Source organism: Astatotilapia calliptera, chromosome 3 (assembly GCF_964374335.1).
Source record: "Astatotilapia calliptera chromosome 3, fAstCal68.1, whole genome shotgun sequence".
In the NCBI taxonomy this organism is placed as follows: domain Eukaryota; kingdom Metazoa; phylum Chordata; class Actinopteri; order Cichliformes; family Cichlidae; genus Astatotilapia; species Astatotilapia calliptera.
The window spans coordinates 49,412,551-49,427,506 of NC_137424.1; the positions used below are offsets into that span (position 1 = coordinate 49,412,551).

The 14,956-nt window shown below is 43.4% G+C and overlaps 1 protein-coding gene across 2 annotated transcripts; it reads right to left on the reverse strand.

The window, feature by feature from the left end:
- Positions 1-1,968: 1,968 nt before the first annotated feature.
- Positions 1,969-12,838, reverse strand: lpcat4 (lysophosphatidylcholine acyltransferase 4). 2 transcript variants are annotated; one of them, XM_026162646.2, is made up of 13 exons: positions 12,448-12,838; positions 11,215-11,578; positions 9,258-9,370; positions 8,369-8,429; positions 8,133-8,191; positions 7,454-7,488; positions 5,480-5,534; positions 5,090-5,172; positions 4,099-4,224; positions 3,843-3,999; positions 3,005-3,097; positions 2,578-2,713; positions 1,969-2,448 (listed from the first exon to the last, which is right to left on the reverse strand). In XM_026162646.2, the coding sequence occupies exons 1-13, from the start codon at positions 12,538-12,540 to the stop codon at positions 2,297-2,299; spliced, it is 1,527 nt and encodes a 508-aa protein (XP_026018431.1). In that variant the 5' UTR covers positions 12,541-12,838; the 3' UTR covers positions 1,969-2,296. The 2 variants fall into 2 exon arrangements, with proteins under 2 accessions (XP_026018431.1, XP_080147809.1); XM_080291683.1 differs by lacking the exon at positions 12,448-12,838 and adding an exon at positions 11,954-12,067.
- Positions 12,839-14,956: the final 2,118 nt, after the last annotated feature.

Consider the following 14,956-nt stretch of genomic DNA (forward strand, 5'->3'; position numbering starts at 1 on the left):
TGCACAGAGAACACAATCACATGGTAAATAACACAAAACGCAGCACACACGACCATAAATGTGGCCAATAAAGCGTTTTCAGAGGGGTTGCATTGCAGCCCCGACACTGACTGGGATAAACAAACACAACTCCTGATCATCACTGCCTGATCAGTGCTGCAAGGCAGACATAGATCATAAAAAATGTGACATGTTCCTGATTCTCTTCCTGAAACGAGACCCGGTGTGCTCCCCAAAGCCTTCCCTAGAACAGATACTAGTTTGGTTTTTCACAGAAACAGGATCAAAGACTGTCCCGATTCTCTCCCTGTTGAGTCATTGATATTAGAACGAGTTTTAATGTTTTTTTCATCTCACTCTGTCCTGTTTCTCTTTGTTCCTTTACAGCCTCACGCCACCATTCCTCTCCTCGTGTCTCACAGTCAAACTCTTTAGACACTTTCCTCATGTCCTACTTTCCAGCTTTTTGAACTTTGCCTTTTGCGTGCCCTCTGCACTAATTGTTCACTACGCTGGCTGATCATTTGTCTGAGGCCTTTAGCCTTCGGCGCAGAGACGTATTTATATAAGATTTGCCAGTTACAACTTGTAGGTTAAAAGTCGGTTAACGTTTAGCTTTCTCACTTTTCACCTTCAACCTTTGAACATGAATAATTAGGCGCTAAGAAGCAGAGAGAGCAAGATCAAAGTATGCTCCAAATTAACCTGCGGATATATAAAATTGAAGAAATTGAAGTATAAAACCGGTCAAATGTTCTAAAACATTGATTCTGTTCATACAGTTGTTTAATGTTTTCTATTTTTTTTTTCATGATGTACAATTTTGGAAACTTTTGTCAACTTTTTCCCAACAAGCCGGATATTTCAAAGGGTGAGAGGACTCTTTGTATAGAGCTGAATTACTGCTGAACTTATCCAAACGCAAGGCTGGAACAAAGCGTGTAACATACTGTGTTTGTGGGCGACAGTCCATCTCCTCTTTAGGGATGAGGTTTCTCTGATTTCGAGTTTTTCGACCTGTCTCAGAGTTTAGAGAGCGCTGCAGCATGGTTCTGGATCTTCTTTATTATCTATATGGTTTTTTTTCTTTCCTTGCATGATGGAGTTTTAACTCGCCCTTATAAACACAGCGATGCTGGTTTTGTTTGCGTTTGAGACGGCGTGCCCTCGAGGGGTAAAAGGTCACATACATTCACCCAGATCCAGTGCGTGTTTCAGAGATAAATTTTAACCCAGACTCTTTGCGGCTTTATTTTTTTCTTTAAATGTTCAGCTACTTTGCTCATGCTCTCTGGGAATCCTCGGTTTACAGCAGGCAGTGTTACTGATTAACGTGAGCAGTTGTGAGATATTCCACCAGATGTTTTAAGAGGTTTTGCACTACTTTTGCAGCCTTTTATCTATTTCATTGTGCTCTTCAGTTTTTAAATATCATTATCTTGCCCATTATTACTCAGCTTCTTTCACAACCCTGTGGAGCAACAGCGTGAGCACAAAGAAGTTAACCAGCTCACCTCCTGCAACCACTATATGCGCTTCTTTTGCAGTTTGGACTCCTGACATTTCTTTGGAGGTGGAGGAACACCAAAGTAATTGCTTAAAGGAGCTTACTTCTTCGACATCTTTAAGAGTTCTGAACAAATGTCTGTCCTCTTATGAAAATCTTATGTACGCAAACACGCGTTGCAACTTCTTATCTGGTCTTTTATTTTGACAGCACATGCGCACCTGTGTACCACTTATGTGCACCCCGGTTATAGTCAACTTTTTTAAAACTTATATTAGCTTTGTCATGTCTTTTATTGAGCTACACATTCAGATGGCACGTTATTGGGCATACGTGTACAACTGTTTTTGAGTGAGTGCATATACTTCTCAAAACGATTAAAGGAACACTTCAAGATTTGACTATGTGAATGAAAGAGAACAGAGTCAGAATTCAGGAATGATGGAGGACATGACAGCAGCTCATTTACTTGACACTTTATTTGTCACGTGTAAACAAAAATACACAAATTCATGTAGAAAAATAAACCTTTGGACTCCTATAAAAACCCCACCTCAGCAAACATTCAAAGAAACTTTATAAATAACACGTTCAAGACCTTTGGACTTTAACAGCATCTGAAGCAAAGATTTATTCAGAGTAACACACACACACACACACACACACACACACCTGAGAGGGGAACTGTATAAATACTTCAATGAACACATCACGCCTCACATGTCTACAATCTTCTGTCCAGTATTCCGGTTCAATCTGCCCCCCCTAAAATAACCCACTGCGAGGTCCTCATTCAGACTTCTTGCTGTTGTTGTAAACTGATCCGTTATTGTTCACAGACCTCCCGTTGGATAGAGTACCTGCAGCCTCCTCGGGCCTCAGGTACTCTTTCGTCACTTTCTGAAAGGTTGGGTGGGCAGTCAGCACCCGCAGCAGACTCTCTGTGGAAACAAAGCCACAGCAGGGATGGTTTTTACTACTGTCTAGTAACAGGCATTCACTGACCGCCCTGGTTCTTGAGGGAAATTTGTTCTTTTGCAGCTCATCTACACTGTTCAGCTGATTCTCACCTTCAGTGAGCCGGTTCTCATCGGAGGCGGCGGCGTAGAGCTCGGCAATTCTGTGCTGAGGGATGCCCACCAGCGCCTCCATCAGGTCCGACAGCTCCCTTTCACTCAGGCTGCCTCCGCCCTCTCTGTTAAACAACTGAAAAACAAACAGTGAACAATCAAGAAAACAGCAGGAGGTACAAAAAGGCTCCTTATGGAGGTGAAGACTGTTTTTGTGCAAGCCGATCGAGCCTAAGTTCCACAGTTTGAACTCAGGGAAAAGTCACAAATCCCACTGGGGGAGTCCGTCTTAAAAACTAAAACATGCAGGGCTCTTTAATTCTGTAATTTCTTACTGCGGAGTTAAAATTATATCCTGACTATGTGTCATATTTCTAAAGGCAGACAGGGGAAAGTGGAGAAAGGTGAGGCGATCAGCAGGACTTACAGTGAAAGCAGAGTGAAGCAGTGTCTTCAGGTCAACACATCCAGTCAGGGGTGCGACACTAAAATAGATGTGCCTCAGGTCCACAGAGTCATCCTAAAAACACACAGATTACATCAGCACCTTCTCCCTCTCAGCTTTTTAAATGTTGCATAATCTGAAAAAGCACAGATGAGTTATTATAACGCCTCATTTATAAATCAAAACACCAAAATCACAATGCACGCGTCTTTATGATATGCCCCAAGATCTGTTTGCTCTCGGTAAACACAGCAGGGCTTTTTAAATCCAGGATCCTGTGGTTAGAAGAAGCAGCTGCGAGTTTGTGACTTATCGGTTAACATTCATCAGGGTTTAGTTTGTCCTTGCTCCTCTGAATAGATCTGCTCTTTCTGTGGATTGTGAGAATCATCTGTACCGTTCTCACTCGAGCGTCGCACAAACTCTTTAACAAGAAGCTGGCCGACGAGCTTTTAAAATGCTCTGCTCAACCTGCTGCCAGTAAGTACGAGTTACAGATGGATGGAAGGGTTTGTGTTTCACCTCGTCACTAATTGCTACACAAACATCTGCAGTTTCTAACAGCAACAGAGAAACGCGCTGAACCTTTGTCGTGCCCTCCCTCCTTGAAGAATCAGTTCATCGAAAGCGGCTGAAGCATTTCATTTTGAATCTTGTCGGCTTATCGACTTCTCAGATCTGAGTATAGTTGACTCAGCTGTCGCGAGTTCTTGTGAAAAACAAATATTTGGTGCACACAGTGTGCACTCAGGCGCAGTTTATAGCCATAAAACCTAAGAGGACGGTCTGACTCGGCTGCAGCGCGTACACCCGACCGTACCTTGGAGTAGAGGCCGCAGATGTGGACAGCTGTCTGCTGGTGGCTCAGCCCGAGCATGGAGGCGAGCTCCTCTGCGCTGACCTTTGCACCCTGAGCTCCTGAGCGACACCTGTCAATCATCCTGTCCAGAGCAGTCTGTACTTCATGTGCTCCCAGACTGACGGAGAGGAGGATAAAGGAGGTGAAGTAAGCTGATGTGTGATGGAGATGAAAGGTTTTAAAGTTTAGTAAAACATGAGCAGGAGTAATCTCTCACCCGTTTTTGTGCAGCAGCGTCAGCGTTTCTCTGGCTGGAGACTCCAGCGGGAGGGACAGACCACCGACTTTGCTGACGGGAACCCCACCCTCCATCACGTGGTCTGTAGCGGGGACTCCAAGGGCCCTAACACACAGGAGAAACAGCTACGTCACAACAACCAGCAGACACAAATCCCTCACCAAGAGAAAGCTTTTACTTTTCTCCTCTATCTGCCTCGTACATAAGATCCAACCTAAAACTACATGAAATATAATTTCCTGTGACTGCTCACACGTAACTACACATCATAAAAATGTGACATTGCAGAGATAACACACAAAACACAAAATCACCAAACAGAGCCAGAAAGTATTTAAAAACTCAGAAATTCAAGGACCAGAAGGCATGTTTAAACCTGCAGTTTCTCTGCATGCCACCAGGTGGTGACAACTGTTGGTAAAAGATACGTTCTGGTGCTTTTGAGGTAAACTGCTAACCACTTGTTGGCCCTCTGGGATGTGTGATAGGTAGGATCAAGTGAATAAGGTTCCAGTCACACAGGCCTAGAGACTGGTCTGCAACCGCCTGTTGCTATTGACATATGTGCTGCTGGGGCCTTGTGAGACCTTTCTATTGGCTTATCTGAATAAAATTAAGCTAAACGTGTGCAGTAAGTCTGTGCTTTGGTTTTATTGGTAACAATACTTAGTTGATGTGGTCAGTGGAAGTACTGCAATTTTTGAATCTCCACTGTTGGTTTTGCTTACATTCTTTTGGTGCTTGGACACAGGAATTACAGGAATGTACCTCCATTGTAATGCATGTCTACTGTAACATGAGCAACAAACCAGTTCCCCATAACAGGGAGAACCAGTAAGTGGGATTATTAAAAAAAAGAAAAAGAAAAAAAGGAGGCATTCAACAATCCACTTTAACTTTAATTAATCAGCGGCTGCAGCCAAACTGTTAGGCTGACGTGTCATAAAATGAGGGAAAATGTGCGCCTCACCTGGCCATGAGTTTCTGAACGTTGTCTGCGTACAGGTTGGGGTCCTTCTTCTCCTCCTCTGAAGGGTTGTAAACTGGCAGGAACTGCAGCACAATAAAGAGATAAACACTGTTTGTGTAGTCACAGTAACAGTTCAACAGAGAGGCAAAAGTCAACACACACACACACACTTTTTTTTTTTTTTTAAACCACGCCAACTCTGTCACACCTCTGCCCACACCCAGTCATGGCTGTAACCTGTCACTACAATTAACAATAATGTCAGATTGTGCTAAACACACACGTGGGCGTACACACCCACATCACTGAGGTGTGGGTGTGTAAAAGGACATTTCCACAAGTTGTAGATATATACGCTTTTGTTTGATAAGCTGAATGACCAGTTCTCACCTCAACAGTCACGTTGGTGTACGGCTGGGACACCGTGTGCCACAGAGCCTCGGTCCTAACACACAGAGCAGAAGATTAGATTCATCATGAAAAATTAGCATTTTGTTTTGACTAAATCACAGTTCAGGCAGGATCCTGTGTGCAGGGGTGCTACTGTGGAGAAATATGTTAAAGGGATCTTGGTGTATAGCGCTCGATAATACTGTTTAAGAACACCTGTTTTGGTCCCGTCTGGTCCAGAGTCATTTCTGGAGGGGTATTATATTCACCTGAATAACAATGGCGCCATATTTGGCTGCTATGATGGGACAAGATCACATCTGTCCCACCAAAGACGAGCTGTGAGAGAAGGCAGGATCATTGGAGTGGAAAATCAGCATCCCCCCTTCCCTGTGTACACTAGCTAACTTCGATTAACATTTTCCCCACCTACGTTTGTCCTTTGTTTTCTGTTCTTGTGTTTTGGTATACAAAAAGAGTAATTCTGAGTTTTGATGTTGTATATTTTGTGTCAAATCTCTAAAAACGCAATAACGAGTTGTCAGGTGCGGTCAGTATTACGCTGGAAAAAACGAGCACATTTCCTTAGAGTGCAAAGTCCGGAACGCTCCAGCCTCGTTTAGCTTCACAAGGGCTTCGAAAGGTCATAAACAAAAACGCTCTCTAAGAGGAAGGCTTCCTCCACTACCATGCTCTGACAATATCACACTTCTTTCTTCACTAACTTACATTTACACACTTATTACATTAAAATTTTGACCCTTATGCAGAGCTTTTTTAAAATAAACAAAAAACCCCAAAACAAAACACTGGTTTCTGCTTTTTAAATTTTGCTCCATTCTTCTATATTGTCTACATCATAAAATTTATACAAATGACTTGATTATTTGCAACAATATTGCCAATATCCTTGCATTTTTCCCCCCAGTGTAATTGAATTATTGATATGTTGTATGTGTTAGAAACAGAAGCTAAACCTGTTGGTGTGGTGGGCGGTTCACCATGGCAACGTACGCTAGTCTGGAGCAAGTTATGTTGGAGATTAGCGACAGACAGGTATGAAAACGATGGCTGCTGACTAATCTGAAGAATTGCATCGACATTCCTGGATGATCTCTCAGCTCTGTGTACAGAGAGTAGGACAAACTTGAGTTTTTAAAGTCTTTTTCTCTCCCTGATGAGCATCAGTAAGAAATACAGATTCTTAAAAGCAACTTCGAAGGTTTACAGAAGTGGGGTGATTCTGTTTATATTCTCTTCTTGCTCTCAGACTGTTAAACACCAACAGAGCTGCAGCTGGAAGGAAAAAAACAAACCATCTCCCAAACAAAACTTTGATGGGACCCTTAACTGTAAGCACATGTCTCTTAATATTCGAGCCGTGGCACCGAGAAGTCTTTTGAACTTGTGCAGTCAGACTTTTTGCCCACTTTCCATCCCAGCTTCAAACAGGCCAAACTTTATTGATACAAGAAATCTTTTCTAGTCTGACAAAAGCACTTGAAGCTCACACACATTGTGTGTTTGTTCTCTTCATATCTCTCTGACGTAGCGGTTTTATCTTTGTAAAAATATACACCCGTGCCCGTGATTGGTCAGACTGGCGATGCCACCTTTTTCCACACGAACGCGCTCATCTCAAGCGACGTTCGTGCGACTGCTTATCCTGATTGCAGATGGTAGCATAAGTGAAACCAGATAAAGCCAGACGTCTTGGTTGTGTTGGACTTGTTTCATAGCACAGGCCCTGCTGATCTGTTACAGCTGACAATGATAAGCACTGCATTGAGCTTCTAGAAAAAGCATAAGGATGCTGAAAAGCTGCTCTTGTATAATTATTTTAAGCACCAAGTTCTTACTTGGAGCTTACCTTAAGTAGATTTTTATTTTCATTTGTTTCTGGGGTTTGCTAAACTAAACCCTGACATTAAACATGTGTGACAGATGTGCAGGTGAAGCAATGAAGGAACTCACCAGGCTGTGCCTTTGTATGTCCAGCGAACAGTATCCTGAAGAAGAGACAACAAATTTAAATAAAAATTTAAAGTTTTCTTATCTTTCCTCTGAGTTGCTTTCCCAGAGTGGGAGGGGTTATTATTCTTTTATTTTATAGCATATATAATACCAGTCAGTCCCGGCACACCTCGGTAGTACCCAGTGTGCAAACACAGTGCCTGAGTAAACATCACAGTGTGTTCACAAATGCAACCTCAGCTGATCCTCAAGACACGTTACGAACCCTGAATGAACACCAAGGCCATCCTTAAAGACATGATTCATTAAAGCCATTCAATCATATCATGTATGGGGTGCATGGGAAACATTTGGATAATGCTTGAGGCCCGTTTACCCAAACAGCACCTCCCTGGTACAGATCTCTCTGTGGATGAACAGCTGCAGTTTCAGGCAAACCAGCCCAGTGTGGCATAAACCTGAGCTGTGATCACAGACCTCTTTAAAAACAAAGACCCAGGAACATTTGAGAATATCTGTCACAGACCGAGGACACGGTCCAGGTACGATAAACGGAATCAGAGCCGACAAAAATGGCAGTCCTGTGTAAAATATGGAAGGGCTCAAATGATTAATATAACCTAAAAGAGCCAAAGAAGGCGTCTGCAGTCACCAGCAGCACGCCCATGGTGTTACTCACCAGCTTGTTGGGGTAATGCAGCAGCACAGGTTGGACAGGAACTCCAGCGAGAAAGGCACCTTTCATGACACAGATGGAGACAGGAGGAAGAGAGGAGCAGTTAATCACACAGCAGCAGCACAATGTGCAGCTTCGCCCTTCCCGCTCACACAGGTCATTCCTGCATCATTTGTTCAAACGGCTGGAAAACCAGCATGATGTCACCTACGTGAGTCGCACGCGTAGGTCCCACTCACCGGGCTTGAATTTGATGAGAGCACTGCCGTTAGTCGTTGTCCCCTCGGGAAACATCAGCATCTGGACAGAAATGAAAAGAAGCGGTGAGCTGAGAGAACGATTTCCAGGCTTGTGATGTCATGGCAGTGTTGCCACCTCACACGGGACTTTCAGACTGCTTATGGCTCCTTTCACTTTAAGCTCTTTGGGAAACATCAACATCCCTTATCTTCTCATCCACAATTTCACATAGTTATTTTACTTTTCTCTTCATAAACACTGAGTCTTTTAATCTGTGTCCCCGCTTTTTCTACCAGCAGTAACAGCTGCCCTGAGGTGACTTTTTCAGTGTGTAAACCAGGGGTCCCCAATCTCAGTCCACGAGGGCCGGTGTCCCTGCAGGTTTTAGATCTCACCCTGGGTCAACACACCTGAATCACATGATTAGGTCATTACCAGGCCTCTGGAGAACTTCAAGACATGTTGATTGTAATTTATCCATTTAAATCAGCTGTGATGGATCAAGGATACATCTAAAACCTGCAGGGACACCGGCCCTCGTGGACTGGGATTGGGGACCCCTGGTGTACACTGTCGTTAAGGACACAAATGTAAACAAATGTGTTCCCGTGAGGCAGAAAAGTGGATCATTTCCCTCTTCTTCCATCAAGAGGACCTAATCTAATCGTGATCAACTGCTCAACTGCTTGTGACAAACTACAGATTTTTTCTAAACCACAAGCAGTAAACAACAGAAGGACCATTCCCATTAAAAGATTATCTTTAATCTGCTTTGCATTCCTCAAACTGCTGCCAAGTCTGACGGGATAATTTGGTAGAAATTTCACTTCTGTAAACAAGAACCCAGCCGAGGGAGGAGTGACATTCTGTCAGCCGCCAAAGTCTCACCTGAGGCCAGTAGCCGTCGGAGGTCAACCTCTCATTGAGTTGAGCGACAGCTTTTTTTCTCGACTCTGGATCCTTCCTGCTCACCAGCACAGACTGGTTGAACTCCAGCAGAGCTGAAACACAATTAAGAAAAGAACAAGAATCAGAACCAGAAAGCAAGACACCCTGTAAGACGCAGCAGATCAGGAGCGAGCGGTGTGGGCCGCTTCTTTATCTTTGGATCTCCTCGCATGCTTGCAGAACACAGGGGCGCTGAACTCCAGGCCTCAAGGACCGGTGTCCTGCAGGTTTTAGATCTCACCCTGGGTCAACACACCTGAATCAAATGATTAGTTCATTACCAGGCCTCTGGAGAACTTCAAGACATGTTGAGGAGGTAATTTAGCCATTTAAATAATCTGTTTTGGATCAAGGACACATCTAAAACCTGCAGGACACCGGCCCTTGAGGTCTGGAGTTCCCCCACCCCCTACTCTAACTGTTCGATGGCCAAATATCGCTCTGGATTGTTTGTGTGAAAAAGGTGGAGAGCGAATGCCTGCTGTTATCAGCACACTGCACTGTGAATACCTCCACAGCACAGGAAAATATGATGTCACCCAGGCACTTGTCATTACAAAAATGCAACCAAGTGACTGAAAGCAGATAGGTTTACAATCCAGAGGAGAAAAAAGCTTTCTTAAAAACTTATTTGGGGGCAAAGTTGGGAAACTTTTCAGGTGTTTATTATCAGTTGTGTGGTTGTTCTATATGTGCAGTTTTTTTTAACCTGTGAAATTAAGTTAAATTAGATAATGCTGCAAAATAACAGCTCAACTAGAAGTGCTGAGGGGTTTCAGGATGGATTCCCAGCAGTGAGTTTGTTTTACACTGTGGTGGAGCTTTCTGACTGTCAGTCAGAGAATTCAGCTAATTCAGATGTAAAGACAAGAGGATGAAAAAAGAGAGAAACAAGAAAAGATATAACTATATCTATAACTGCAAATACTGCGCATTACATTTTGACTTTTATGAAATCCAACCTAGATAAACAAGTAACAAGTTCCTTGTAAACAAGGAAGTCTGCACTTGAAGCCTCGACCTTCATGTTGTCATCGGAGGCTGAGTCAGCAGAATAGCCGAGGGGTTCCCATAAAAGATAAAACACGCGATCAAAGGCAGATTTCTCTCCTACAGCAGACATGGAGACATCTGAAAGGAAGCAGCATGTACGCCCTATGTAAGACCATAGCTCAGCAGCACCTTACATCAGCATGCAATAAGCTGTGTGGGCAAGTTTGCAGGGCTTCTAGCACGGCAGCAGCAGAATTCTCAAGAAAAGGAGGCACACATTAATCTAACAGTTAATTTCTTTATTCATTATCGGTGTCAGAAATGTGCGAGTGTGCTTCAGCTCCTCAGAGGCTACAGTGATGGCTTCAACGCAAACAAATTCACGGATCATCTGCCTCCATCTCCACCCTGTTCCTAGCATCCTCCTCTTCTGTCACACCAACCCTCTTCACTATATCCACAAATCTCCTCTGAGGTCTTCCTCTTTGCCTGGCAGCTCCATCTTCGACATCCTTTGTCCAATATACCCAGTGTTCCTCCTCTGCACATGTTTAAACCATCTCAGTCTCTTTGTCTCATTTCTACTCTTGTCCATTCTGATCATTCCCAGGGAAAATCTAAGCATCTCCATCTTTCTGTCAGTGCCATTGTCTCCAAACCACACATTACATCACATCACAGCAGGCCTCACTACCATCTTGTAAAGCTTCCCTTTCACTCTTGCTGCTATTCTTCTGTCATGTCATAGTTCTCTGACACCTATCCCTGTACAATGTATGTAATTTCTAACTGTTTTACTTGAAAATTGCCATTATTGTCGAGCCACAATAAAAAAAAAATGCGCGTGAAGGAAATGTATACATTGATAAATCTTAAGAACTAGCTAAGAGCTACTCTTGTTTACCTCCTATGACCGGCAGGCTGGTGTTCTCTGACCTCGACACCACCGTCGCCAGCTGGGCCGGGCAAAAAACCAGCATGTCCAGAAAGCTGCTGTGGGGCGCCACCACCAGCACCGGAGCCTCCTTCAGGTTTGCCCTGCGACCTTTGACCTTAATCCAGTAGAAACCCAGAGAGAAGAACACAGCTCTGCTCAGCAGCCAGATGATTGGGTGGTAAAACCAGCGGCGCCAGCCTTCTACGGGTTTGGAGCGCTCCTCCTCGGACAGGCCGGCCAATCGCAGCCGGGCGATGGGCCACATTATAAGGAAGAAAAGGACCGCCAAGGTGACGCGTATGGGGAAGAGGATGCTGCCGAGGATGATACCCTGTGAGATCAGAAGAAATACATTAAATGCGCAGTCACACATACGACCCAATAAATCTCATACCGCTCAGAAACTGGACTTTGCATGATTTGAAATTAGCAGCGCTGCGATAAATACATTTGTTTAAACCTAGTTTCATCAGAATGAATCACAGTGGACATTTTTGCTTAGCAAATATTTACAAATGAGGCACAGATTTCTGTCAAATAATGTAACAGACGGACTCCTTTATTGGTTAGTTAGTTTATTCAGTCACCAAAGTCCCATTTTGTGACAGGAAAACCCTGATTTGTGGCTATTAAATAGCCTTTTATTTGATGGTTTTACAACTTTAGTCTGAAACTACTGAATAAAATTAAGATTAGAGCTTTGCACCTGTGAAGTTCGTCCTGCGTATAAGGGGAACACACTCAGATGCCCATAGAGGTGCAGTTTTACACCCAGCCACACTGATTAAGTTTTCCAAAGTTGTGGAACCCTCTGGTATGTTGTTCTCATCATCAAGCCCGCTTATCCGTGCTGGGAAACATTTATGACTTGGCTCATTTGCTTGTGATCTCAGAGAAACAGGGAGCTGTGGAAGCCTAAACTGAAGATTGTATCGATATGAGAAAAAAAAAATTGGCAAACATAGAAGAAAATGGGAAACCGGAAGAGTCCCAAGAGAAAACGCTTGATAGTAAATACTTCGTAAATAACTTTTTAGTGACTGGCTCCTCTTTCCGTGTTGGTAAAAATCATCATATGGTTGGTTTCAGGTGTTAACACTCAATGTTTGAATGACTGATGGTCACTAAAATTAAACACGTCATTATATGAGTTTTTCTATTTTATTTTCTATATTAAATCGATATATATTTGAGCGTTACCCGGATCCTTTGCGCCCTGGTCAGCTTCATTTTGTGAATGAACGGATGTGGATACTCCTGCGTTGCCGAGTAACCGTCGTCGATCCTCTCCATGGCGCGAGGTAAACTGGAAAAGTTTATTAATTTTCTTAAAGGAATTTTAACACTTAAAAAAGTAATTTACACTCCCTGAGGGGTTGATTAAAAAGTTACATAAAGCTGTCACTTCCCCTGTTTGCTTTTATTTTAAATTAAAAAGTTAATTAAAGTGCCTCGCGCACTCTATTAAAAAGAGCAGTTAGCTAGTAGAAGCCAAACGCTCGCGTGCAATCCTTTGAAGCAGCAAAAACATAAGACGACAACCATCTAAAAACCAACTTCTCCGGTCCTTCTCCTCCACATGGCCAAATAAACGCCACAGCAACGCCACCCAGCCTCATTTAAAGCTTCGCCTCACCCCGTCCGTCCCCTACGTAAGCTCACAGCCCGGCCCACCAGCAGGACAGCCAAGTCGGACCAGACAAACCGGTCGGAAAGCATGTATGGAATTGTTATTAAAAAAGAAATAAAAATCTGTGTGTGTGGGTGTGTGTGTGTGTGTGTGTGTGTGTGACAAATTGAGTGTTACCATACGACTGTCAAAAAAGTGACAAGTGATGTCATACAAAAAACCAAAACAAATTTCAGTAATTTTAACACATCTAGATTAACTTTAATAAATATAACCATAAAGTGCATGCGCAGAACCACCGCTCGAATCAGGATTGTCTCTCCCTCGTGGATCTCATCATTTGGATATTTCCATTTACCAGATTTTTACCAGTCCTAGCTTTTTCATTTGCTACTTGTGAATCTTATACCAGTATGCTAGCTGGCTAAAGCGGGATTTATACTACTCTCAGGTTGAGGTGTACAGATGTTTGACAAGGGATTTAGACACATTTAGACAGGGTGCGAGACTGGGTGAATGAAGCTGGTATTACAAAACGCTCCGACAGCTCAGTTAGAGGAGGAAGGTGCTGCGTAAGCACCAGTCCGTCAATCTCTCAGAAGGATGAAGTCTGCTCAGTCCTGAAGATGTGCAGTGGAGGAGAGAGTGTCCAGATGTGTAACTTTGTGTCACTGTGTGGGATGGCAGCTGCTCCCTGACAGAGAAGAAGGCTCTTTAAACATAATCTCTGTACCAGTAATGCGGACGATGCTACCCTCTCTGTGTGTCCTCTGTGCTGTTTGTAAATTTAATGCACACTGTGTGGCAGTACTGTGATAAGATGAAGATACCTGTGAAGAAGACTATATATATTTAATATGTTTTGGCACATTTCTGAATCTCAGATGTTACATTAAGAGCCAAGCTTTCATGTTTATTCACTGATGACTACCAAACGCTGTGAAAGCCTCATGGCCTCTGGGGTTTCTGCCATACCTGATCCTTCTGTTCTGGGTGCTGATAAATCCACACCCACAAGAAGAAGCAAAAGGAATGGAGGAATGGAAAAGTTTGGAATGAGGCAAAGACGGAAGTTGAAATTCACTGCTGGCTGAGCTGAACTTTTATTTTGATACTTACTTCCTGTAATTGGCTAAATGTTGATACAAGCGCGTTGTAAAGGCCTGCTTTCAAAACAGGCTCATAAATGTTATTCACCAAGACGGCTCTGTGTGAAGCCTGAAGCATCCATTCAAAAATTATTTACTGGTATCATTTATGTTATATATATGCATTTCTTATTTTCCCTTTAAACATATATGATTTAACAAAACACACATTTTTAAATCTTCTCATCAGGGACCTATAAGTATATGTCCTGATAGCCAGCAGACACACACCCACGCATCCTGCTCACTACAGCAGGTGGTGAGCCCACGTCTCCTCTTCAGGCTGGGCCCGGTTGGGTCTCATGGGGTAAGACCCTGGCACCAGGCACTCTCCCTTGAGCTCCCTCCCAGGCCTGGCTCCAGGATGGGGCTTCAGTGGTTTTCTGAATCCCTCCACCAAGGTGTGGGGAAAGAAGCCAGTTAAGTGTGTACATACATATATAAGAGGTAGAATGTGAAGCCCAAGGTGGTCCAGGTGGTAAAAGAAGGATTAGGAGCTAATGTGATGTTCTTTGGTTTTACTCTGTTAGTGTTTTTGTTAGTTCCTGCAGCACAGTCAGGTATATCAAGAGTATAGAGGAGTTCTCCTGAGACAGGCTGCCACACGAGGAGAGCTGGATGGGGCTGTAGAGCGACTTTAACCCAGCAGGAGCCTCTGCTCCAACCAGTACCTTCATTTACACCAAAACAGCTGAAATGGATTCAAAGTGGTTTCTGCTTCTGAACCGGAGACTAATCTCGCTGAAGGATCTTTTAAAACCAGTTACATTAAAGGAATATCTTTGCTACCTCTGTGAATTCATGACTGTGGTTCAGGTTATTTATTTCCAGGATTTCTGAAAACATTCAGGACAGTGGGACTTAACTGAAAGTGATTAACATTTGAAGCCAACCCCAGTATAAATCCAGAAATCCTTTAGTGTTCTTTATG